At 60.0% G+C, this 9,497-nt stretch overlaps 1 protein-coding gene across 1 annotated transcript in view; it reads left to right on the top strand.

The window, feature by feature from the left end:
• Positions 1 to 8,474, top strand: part of ADGRG5 (adhesion G protein-coupled receptor G5) — a 20,804-nt gene extending 12,330 nt beyond the window's left edge. Inside the window, exons 5-12 of the mRNA XM_005873549.2 lie at positions 261 to 380; positions 1,079 to 1,192; positions 2,576 to 2,728; positions 3,390 to 3,511; positions 3,756 to 4,024; positions 6,474 to 6,591; positions 7,448 to 7,725; positions 8,091 to 8,474. Coding sequence (XP_005873611.1) covers positions 261 to 380; positions 1,079 to 1,192; positions 2,576 to 2,728; positions 3,390 to 3,511; positions 3,756 to 4,024; positions 6,474 to 6,591; positions 7,448 to 7,725; positions 8,091 to 8,191 — 1,275 coding nt within the window. The 3' untranslated portion in view covers positions 8,192 to 8,474. The remainder of the gene's footprint in view (positions 1 to 260; positions 381 to 1,078; positions 1,193 to 2,575; positions 2,729 to 3,389; positions 3,512 to 3,755; positions 4,025 to 6,473; positions 6,592 to 7,447; positions 7,726 to 8,090) is intronic.
• The last annotated feature ends 1,023 nt before the right edge of the window (positions 8,475 to 9,497 follow it).

Below are 9,497 nucleotides of genomic sequence, written 5' to 3'. Positions count from 1 at the left end.
GAGAAGCTCCATCCTCCGGGGGCCCAGTTGGGGAGGCAAGTGACCCAAATGCAAGGCCAGAGCTGCCCGGAGGGAAGACCTGGATCTCGGCAAGTTTGGAGGAGGTGCAGCCAGGGAGGAGGGTTTTGCAGGGGGGAGGCTCCGGGGAAAGAGATGCCGGGGTGAGGCCGGGAGGGCTTCACAGGGAGTGGGGGCCAGGGAGGGTGTTGGGCTGACCTGAGGCCTTGGGAACCAGGCTCAGCCTCGCTGGCCCTCCGCAGGCCGCCAGGGCCAGGCACGCCATGCAGTTCCCCACTGAGCTGACGAAGAAGGCCTGCAGGACACGCCGCAGGGAGCTGCGTCTCATCTGCATGTACTTCTTCAACACCAGGTTTTTCCCGGTCAGTGCCATGGGGGGCCCAGCAGGATGGCGCTGGCCTCTTCCCGGGGGCACTGCAGCATCCATGCCACCTCCGGGGCTCTGGGTGGGGACCAGCATCAGAAGGACCAGCCCACTGTGCAACCGGAACCTCCAAGGCCTCTCTCCGGGCCTCAGTGTTAGCAGAATGGTGGGAGGCAGTGATAATAATGTGCAAATGAGACCTAAGAAACCTACTTATGTATGTGCATGGCCCTAGGCAGGAGGCAGAACAAGGCCCAAGGTCCCTGTCCTCAGAGAACCCTCGATCTTGACAGTTACACTAGGACCTGAGAGACCTAATTTTAGCTCAAGGTTGATTATAACCATAGAGATGCAAAGTGATGGGTGAGGCAGGGTGGGGTCGGGGTTGTTCCCATGGGCAATCCGGGAGGGCTTCTGGAGAAGGTGTCTTTTAACCTTGGCATTGAAAGTGAGTTAGGATAGTGGTGAAGTGGAGGGTACACAGAGGGGAGGTGGAGCAGGGGGGTGGTCAGAGGACAGCTTTCCAGGCGGAGGGGGCGGCATGTGCAAAGGCCCGGAGGTTGGCTCATGTTGGCCATATGAAAGCATGCCGCTCCTCTCACCCAGGGAGGAGGGCCTGGAGAAGGGGGGCTCTGGGACCTCGTCCAGGTGTCCTCACGTCCCCTCCAGTCAGCCCTTCTTCTGTCACCCTTCCAGCATGACAACTCATCTCTGCTCAATGACTATGTCCTGGGGGCCCAGCTGGGCAGTGAACATGTGGACAACCTCATGGAGCCCATCAACATCAGCTTCTGGCACAACCAAAGCCTGGTACTGTGGGGACATCGCCATTTCCACCCGGTCCTGCCCCTTTAAGACTGTCCTGGTGCACACGGGTTTGCCAAACTCAAACCTGCTGGACCATCTTGGAAACAAATGGTTTTAAATCCATCACACTTTGAAAATTCTTACCAAAGAAATAAGAGAGCGAAGCTTCTACTCATGGCATTAGTCAGGATTCTTTAAGTGGCAGGTGATAGAAAACCAACTCCAGCAACTCCAGCACAAAAGATAACTTATTGGCTCGTGTACATGAAATGTCCAGGGCAGGGCTGGCTTCAGGCACGGCTGGATCCAGGGGCTGATATGGTGCCATCATGGCTCAGTCTCTCTCCATCTCTCAGCAATGGTTTCCTGCCTTGGCTCTCCACTCGGTGGCACGATGGCAGCTGAAGGGTCGGACTTTCTTCCCCTCTTCTCAGAGGGTCTTTCTTGCCAGGTCCCAGAATGGCGTCCTAAAAGTCCAGTTTGGTCACATGTCTATCCCTCAACCATCACTGTGCCCAGGAGGATGGACTGTGTGGATTGGCCAGGCCTGGGTCACATGGCCCAGGGGCCAGGCTGGATTCATCTGACCTGCCCTTGTGGGAGGGGTGGGTCCTCAAGAGAAGTGCAGACACTGATACCAGAAGCAGGAAGTAGGGCTGCAGACCCCTGCTCTTCTGTCCCTGGCATTCCGAAAAGCCCCAGAGCCTTTGTGCTCCGGCCCTATATTCCCATCAGCCTCCTCTCTGCACTCTCGATTTCACCATCATCCTTTCCTTTCATTCCTCTGGGCCTTGCCCCTGTGGTCCCCTCCACTCCTGTTGTCACCCAGCATGTCCTCCAAGGCCTCAGTGCCCGAATCGTCCCTTGCCTCCTCAGGACTCCTCTGCCCCTTCTGTGGTTTTCCATGGCACCGTCTGCGTCATATCCCCCACCCTCCACCCACGTGGCTTGGTGTCATGGTTGCCTGTGGACGAATCTCTCCCCGCTCCCCCCCCACTGGGAAGGCTCTGGAGCACCGTTACTCCCCACAGGGAGGAGGCAGAAGGGGACAGTTGATTATAGAGCACCAACTGTAGACGCCAGAGCTGGGCACTCAAGATTCCTCATTGCCTTTAATTTTTCCACTATCCTATGACTTGGTATAAATGGTCCCATTTTGCAGATGAATAAACTGAGGCTCAGAGAACCTATGTGACTTGCCCAAGTCACTCTTAGAGTCCGTGGCGGAGGCGGGGCTAGAATCTGGGTCTGATGGCAAAGCCCAGCCGGTACCTGGTAAAAGGTTGACAAGGATGCAGTCGAGTCATCTTTGGCCCCCACGATTTCCAGACCCTGACCCCTCCCCTGGACCCCTTGGATGCACCCAACTCCAGCATCTCCCCTTAGGAAGGCTACAACGTGACCTGTGTCTTCTGGAAGGAGGGAGCCAGCAAGCACCACTGGGGGCTCTGGAGCCCTGAGGGCTGTCGCACAGAGCAGCCCTCACCTTCCCAGGTGCTCTGTCGCTGCAACCACCTCAGCTACTTTGCTGTTCTCATGGTATGTGTGTTTCCAGCCGGGCTGAGGGTGGTCAGAGCTGCAGAAGGCCCCACGCTCAGGACAGACAAGCAGGGCAAAGGCTGGAAATCCAACTCAAATGAGCTTGGGGGTGGGGGTGGAAAGTGATGGGTTTATGTTCCTGAAAAGGCAGGTTAGGTTTCAGGTATGGCTTGATCCAGGGGCTCACTATCACCAAGACAGGCCTCATGTCCTACTAGCTTTTAGACCAGTGGAATGATAGCCTGACTCATTTCTGCCGGTCACATTCTTGTGATTGAGTCCCACCAGCCTAGAGTGTGTCACCTACCTATCCCTTAACCAATCACTGTGGACAGGAGGAGGGAGGGCTCTCACAGGCCAGGAGTGGTGCACCTGTGCACAGCAGTGGGAGAAGTGGTGGGTCCACCTATGTGTGTGGACAGTGAGGGAAGGGAGGCTCTCGCAGAGGAAGGGGAGATCTCGCAGGGGCAGGAGAGGTGGGAGACGGGAGTTGGGAGGTCGGAAAGCCACTGTGTCTGCCACGGCTTTTTTTTCGAGCCAGGACCATGGTGAGGATTGTGGGGCAATGGAGTTGGACCTGGGGTCTTGGCAGGTCTCTCCGATTGAGCCTGGGGGCAGGCATTTCCATGCCCTGGTCTCCAGTCCCCCTTCTCTCCCACAGCAATTCTCCCCAGCCCCGCTCCCGGCAGAGTTGCTGGCACCTCTCACGTACATTTCCCTCGTGGGCTGCAGCATCTCCATCGTGGCCTCCCTGCTCACCCTCCTGCTGCACTTCCACGCCAGGTATGCCCCGGTGCCAGGCCTGCTCACCACGGCTGCTCAGCACTTCTCCTTTGTTTCTGCTTGGTCCCCCAGAATGGGATGGGTTTCTCCAGAGGGCGGAGGCCGCAAGGCAGGGGACCAGCCTCACCGCGTGGCTGCTGGTGGCTCCCTGCCCGCCTCGACCTGTGTCCCCGTCACTGTGTGTCTCTGAGCCCGGGCCTGGGTGGTGTCCCCAGGCCACCAAGGGCCACGCTCCCACCCGCAGGAAGCAGAGTAACTTCATCACACGCATCCACATGCACCTGCACGCCTCCGTGCTGCTCCTGAATGTCGCCTTCCTGCTGAGCCCCGCGCTGGCCTTGCCCTCCGTGCCCGGGGCAGCATGCATGGCACTGGGCGCCATCCTGCACTTCGCGCTGCTCAGCTGCCTCACCTGGATGGCCATCGAAGGCTTCAACCTCTACCTTCTCCTGGGGCGTGTCTACAACATCTACGTCCGGAGATACGTGCTCAAGCTCTGCGCAGTGGGCTGGGGTAAGCCCAGCCTCCCTCCCCTCCTGCTCCCCGAGACTTCTAGCTGCACTGAGCATCTGCCCGCCTGTCCTTCTCCTTCCCTTCCTCCTCCTCATCGTGACCACTGCAGGTCCACCATCACCATCCCGCCAACACTCACCACCATTTCCTACGTTACTGTTCTTATCTCACGCCCACCTCCAACACCACTCTATTGCTACCAGCTCTGCCTCCACCACCTCTACCCCCAACACCACCATCACCTCCACCACCTCTACCTCCACCACCACCACCTCCACCACCTCTTCCTCCACCACCTCTTCCTCCACCACCTCTTCCTCCACCACCTCTTCCTCCACCACCTCTTCCTCCACCACCTCTTCCTCCACCACCTCTTCCTCCACCACCTCTTCCTCCACCACCTCTTCCTCCACCACCTCTTCCTCCACCACCTCTTCCTCCACCACCTCTTCCTCCACCACCTCTTCCTCCACCACCTCTTCCTCCACCACCTCTTCCTCCACCACCTCTTCCTCCACCACCTCTTCCTCCACCACCTCTTCCTCCACCACCTCTTCCTCCACCACCTCTTCCTCCACCACCTCTTCCTCCACCACCTCTTCCTCCACCACCTCTTCCTCCACCACCTCTTCCTCCACCACCTCTTCCTCCACCACCTCTTCCTCCACCACCTCTTCCTCCACCACCTCTTCCTCCACCACCTCTTCCTCCACCACCTCTTCCTCCACCACCTCTTCCTCCACCACCTCTTCCTCCACCACCTCTTCCTCCACCACCTCTTCCTCCACCACCTCTTCCTCCACCACCTCTTCCTCCACCACCTCTTCCTCCACCACCTCTTCCTCCACCACCTCTTCCTCCACCACCTCTTCCTCCACCACCTCTTCCTCCACCACCTCTTCCTCCACCACCTCTTCCTCCACCACCTCTTCCTCCACCACCTCTTCCTCCACCACCTCTTCCTCCACCACCTCTTCCTCCACCACCTCTTCCTCCACCACCTCTTCCTCCACCACCTCTTCCTCCACCACCTCTTCCTCCACCACCTCTTCCTCCACCACCTCTTCCTCCACCACCTCTTCCTCCACCACCTCTTCCTCCACCACCTCTTCCTCCACCACCTCTTCCTCCACCACCTCTTCCTCCACCACCTCTTCCTCCACCACCTCTTCCTCCACCACCTCTTCCTCCACCACCTCTTCCTCCACCACCTCTTCCTCCACCACCTCTTCCTCCACCACCTCTTCCTCCACCACCTCTTCCTCCACCACCTCTTCCTCCACCACCTCTTCCTCCACCACCATCACCTCCACCACCTCTATCTCCACCACCTCTACCTCCACCACCATCACCTCCACCCCCTCTACCCCCAACACCACCATCACCTCCACCACCTCTACCTTCATCACCACCATCACCTCCAACACCTCTACCTCCAACACCAATACCACCTCCAACACCTCTTCCTCTACCACCTCTACCTCCACCACCACCACCTCCACCACCATCACCTCCACCACCTCTACCTCCACCACCATCACCTCCACCACCTCTACCTCCACCACCATCACCTCCACCACCTCTACCTCCACCACCATCACCTCCACCACCTCTACCTCCACCACCATCACCTCCACCACCTCTACCTCCACCACCATCACCTCCACCACCTCTACCTCCACCACCATCACCTCCACCACCTCTACCCCCAACACCACCACCACCTCCACCACCTCTACCTCCATCACCACCATCGCCTCCAACACCTCTACCTCCAACACCAATACCACCTCTAACACCTCTTACCTCCACCACCATCACCTCCACCCCCTCTCCTCCACCACCATCACCTCCACCACCTCTACCCCCAACACCACCACCACCTCCACCACCTCTACCTCCATCACCACCATCATCTCCATCACCATCACCTCCACCACCTTTACCTCCATCATCTCTACCTCCATCACCTCCACCATCTCTTCCTCCACCACCTCTACCTTCAACACCACCATTACCTCCACCACCATTTTAACTACATCTCCCCCCACCCTCCATCATCACCACCATCCTCATCCTCACCTTCACCACTATCTTGGGCACCACTGTCATTGTTGTCTCTAGCACCATCCTAGCCCCTCTATGACCTGTTCCTCAACCCTCTCTCCTATTAGCTCCCAGTCACCACCTCCCAGCGTGGCCACCACTGCTGCCACCCCTGTCCCACCTCAGAGCCCTCACCCCCATCACCTGGGAGAACAGCCTTCTCTAAGATCACGAGGCTGATTACTCTGAAGCTGGACCACAGGACAGGCTGGGGGCTCGGAACAGACTCTTTCTCTACCCACCCCTTTCCCAGTGGAGTTCTGTCTCAGCAGCCACAGGGACCCACCACCAGTCCGTCCCTGGGGTCTCCTGGCAGATGCTGAGCCTCTGTTCCCCTCCTCAGGGGTCCCAGCCCTCCTGGTGCTGCTCCTCCTTGCCATCAAGAGCTCAGCTTACGGCCGCCACACGATCTCTCTCTCCCACAGCCAGGGAAACAGCACCGGCCTCCAGCACATGTCCATGTGAGTGCGCGCCGGGCTGTGGCAGGTTCCCTGGCCCTGGCAGAGGACCACATGGCCCAGGGGCCCTGAACAGGGTGTCCATACGGCCGCCACACGATCTCTCTCTCCCACAGCCAGGGGAACAGCACGGGCCTCCAGCACATGTCCATGTGAGTGCGCGCCAGGCTGTGGCAGGTTCCCTGGCCCTGGCAGAGGACCCTGAACAGGGTGTCTGCAGGCAGGGCCCTGGCTGTGTCTTCTGGAAGGGGGTGCCTGGAGCCCTGAGGGTGGCTGCAACCACCTCCGCTACTTGGCTGTTCTCATGCCGACAGTCAGGGGCACAGGCTCTGGGCTCAGACCACAGGGCTTCAAGTCCCATCTTTGCCTCTTACTAGTGTGTGTTCCTAAGCCAGAGCCTCAGTTTCCTCATCTGTAGAATGGGGATGATTCCTGCCTCATAGGTAGAGTCATCATGAGGACAGCCTCAGTTTCCTCATCTGTAGAATGGGGATGATTCCAGACCTGCCTCATAGATAGAGTCATCATGAGGATTGACTGGGCTAATCTCTCGAAAGTGTGTGACACCGTGTCTGACCGGGGCAAAGGCAACACAGGTCATGAAGGTGTCCTGGGGAGGCACAGGGCTGGGAAGGAGGCATGGGGGCTGCAGGCAGGGGCCCGGGTGGCAGGTGGGTCCTGTCGGGGGGGCCTGGCTGGAAAGCCGGCCCAGGACTTCACCCCGTGTGCAGTCAGGTAAGAAACAGGAGGCCTGAGCTGAGGCACTGGTCCGGGTTCAAGAGGCAGTCCCGAGGCCCAAGACCCCCCGGCCTCCCCAGCCCCACAGCCACAGCGCCCTGACCTTCGCCCTCCCCTGCAGATGCTGGGTGCAGAGCCCCGAGGTGCACCACATCCTGGTCATGGGCTACGGTGGCCTCACGACCCTTTTCAACCTGGTGGTGCTGGCCTGGGCGCTGCGGACCCTGCGCAGACTGAAGGCGCGGGAGGAGGCGCCAGGCTCGCGGGCCTGCAGGGACACCGTCACCGTGCTGGGCCTCACCGTGCTGCTGGGCACCACCTGGGCCCTGGCTTTCTTCTCCTTTGGCGTCTTCCTGCTGCCCCAGCTCTTCCTCTTCACCATCTTCAACTCTCTCTACGGTGGGTCCTGGGGGCGGCCTGGGGGAGCGGGGGGAGGGCGTGCACACCTGGTCGGTGTTCACTGCGGAAAGCCTCAGGTCCAGGGCGAGTCAGGGGCTGACGTCCAGCCCCAGGAGGAGCTGGTTAGGGGCTACGTCTGCCCAGAGCAGGAGGTGCCGCTTCGCAACCTGCACAAAGGCTCCCTCTGGACTAGCAGTGGCCGGTCCTCCCGCTCCCATGCTCCACCCCTCCTGGCCTCCAGCAGCAAGGAACTCCGAGAATGAGTGCAGGGCCTCAGGGAGGCCCAACTCACCCAACCAAGGAGGATCCTGGGAGAGGCCACGATGCCCCCGCGAGGCGCTCACTGACCAGCCCTTTGCTTGCAGGGTTCTTCCTGTTCCTGTGGTTCTGCTCCCAGAGGTGTCGCGCGGAGGCCGAGGCGGAGGCCGAGAAGGAGGCGTTCAGCTCCTCCCAGATGATGCACTAGTCTGCACCGCGGCCGGAACCCCAGCCGCTCCGGCTGCCTGCATCCGAGGCCCTGGCTTCCTCCAGAGAGGGTGGCAGGCCGGCTGCTGGACACCAGAGCCCTGTGCCCTCTAGGGAGGCTGTCCACCTCCGTGGCTTCCCCGGCCCAGAGGGAAATGCCCAGACTGTGCCCTTGGCATTCTGCTCGGGGGCAGGTCCAACCCCATGGGGGGCAGCAAACTTCGCCCTGGTGCCTGGCTTATGGACAGAGCTCTGGCCTGGGAGCCAGGAGGCCACGGTACTCGGCCTGGCTCAGGGACTTACTGTGTGACCTTGGGCCTGTCATTTCTCACAGACCCTCGGTTTCCACATCTGACACGAGGCAGATGGCTCTGGTCCTGCCTAGACTGAGAGCTTTGTGAAGCCTGAGTAAGGCCGGGGAGGAAGGGGGTCACATGGGCCCCGTTAACTGCATCGTTCGGCTGGGTCTGCCACCTCCCTCCGGCCACATCCTGGCCCAGGGCCCAGGGCTTAGAGACCCACCCGCCTATGCGCAAGGCCTCTTTCCCTTTAATCCCTCCAAAACGATAATGACCCCAACTCCATGGCCACAGTTCTCAGAGATCCGGAAGCCCCGCCCTTCCCAGAGGCCCCTCCTCCCTCCAGAGCTCCCAAGTCTCCAAGGCCATTTAGACCAGCGGCCGGGGCCACGGGGCTCCCAGGGGTAGAAGGGGGTTGCCTCTTTGCCCTACACCTGAGCCAGCTGGGCCTCCGTGGCCGGCTATTTGACAAGTGGGTAGAATTGACTTTCCCTCGCTAGGCGCGAGGGTGTGGGTTCTAAATCCAAGGTCAGGCCCTTGACCTATCTGTTCTACCGAGTGGGAGACTGATGAAGCCGGAGCCTTTCCGAGACTGCACACCAGGGGGCGCTGTTGACCTGCGCTCAGAGGCTATTGGCACCAGAACCGCTCCTGGAAATGCTGGGATCGCCTGTCTGGGAACAGGACCCACCAGAGGGAGGGGTTCTGCCTCCAGGACTGCGCCCGCTGAGTGCCCAGGAGGAGGGCTGTCAGCGCTGTCCACAGCCATTTTTCTCTTTACCCAACACAGCGGCCGCTCTGGCTCTTGGGGTCTTTGCTCAATACAACTGGCCCAAGAGCAGTGGGCGGGATAGGCTCTCGGGGCCCAGCTCCGGGCCATGGGACAGATTTTAATGACTTTGAATGGCACAGGGAAGGGATGGAAGCTGGATCCCTCTTGTTATGCCCTCTGTTCATCCCTTGATGCAAACAGCCCTTCACGCGGTGGTCAGTGGCTCTGGAGCCGGA

This window comes from Myotis brandtii, unplaced genomic scaffold, assembly GCF_000412655.1.
Source record: "Myotis brandtii unplaced genomic scaffold, ASM41265v1 scaffold411, whole genome shotgun sequence".
Taxonomy (NCBI): Eukaryota; Metazoa; Chordata; class Mammalia; order Chiroptera; family Vespertilionidae; genus Myotis; species Myotis brandtii.
This window is presented reverse-complemented; position numbering and strand designations above follow the sequence as displayed.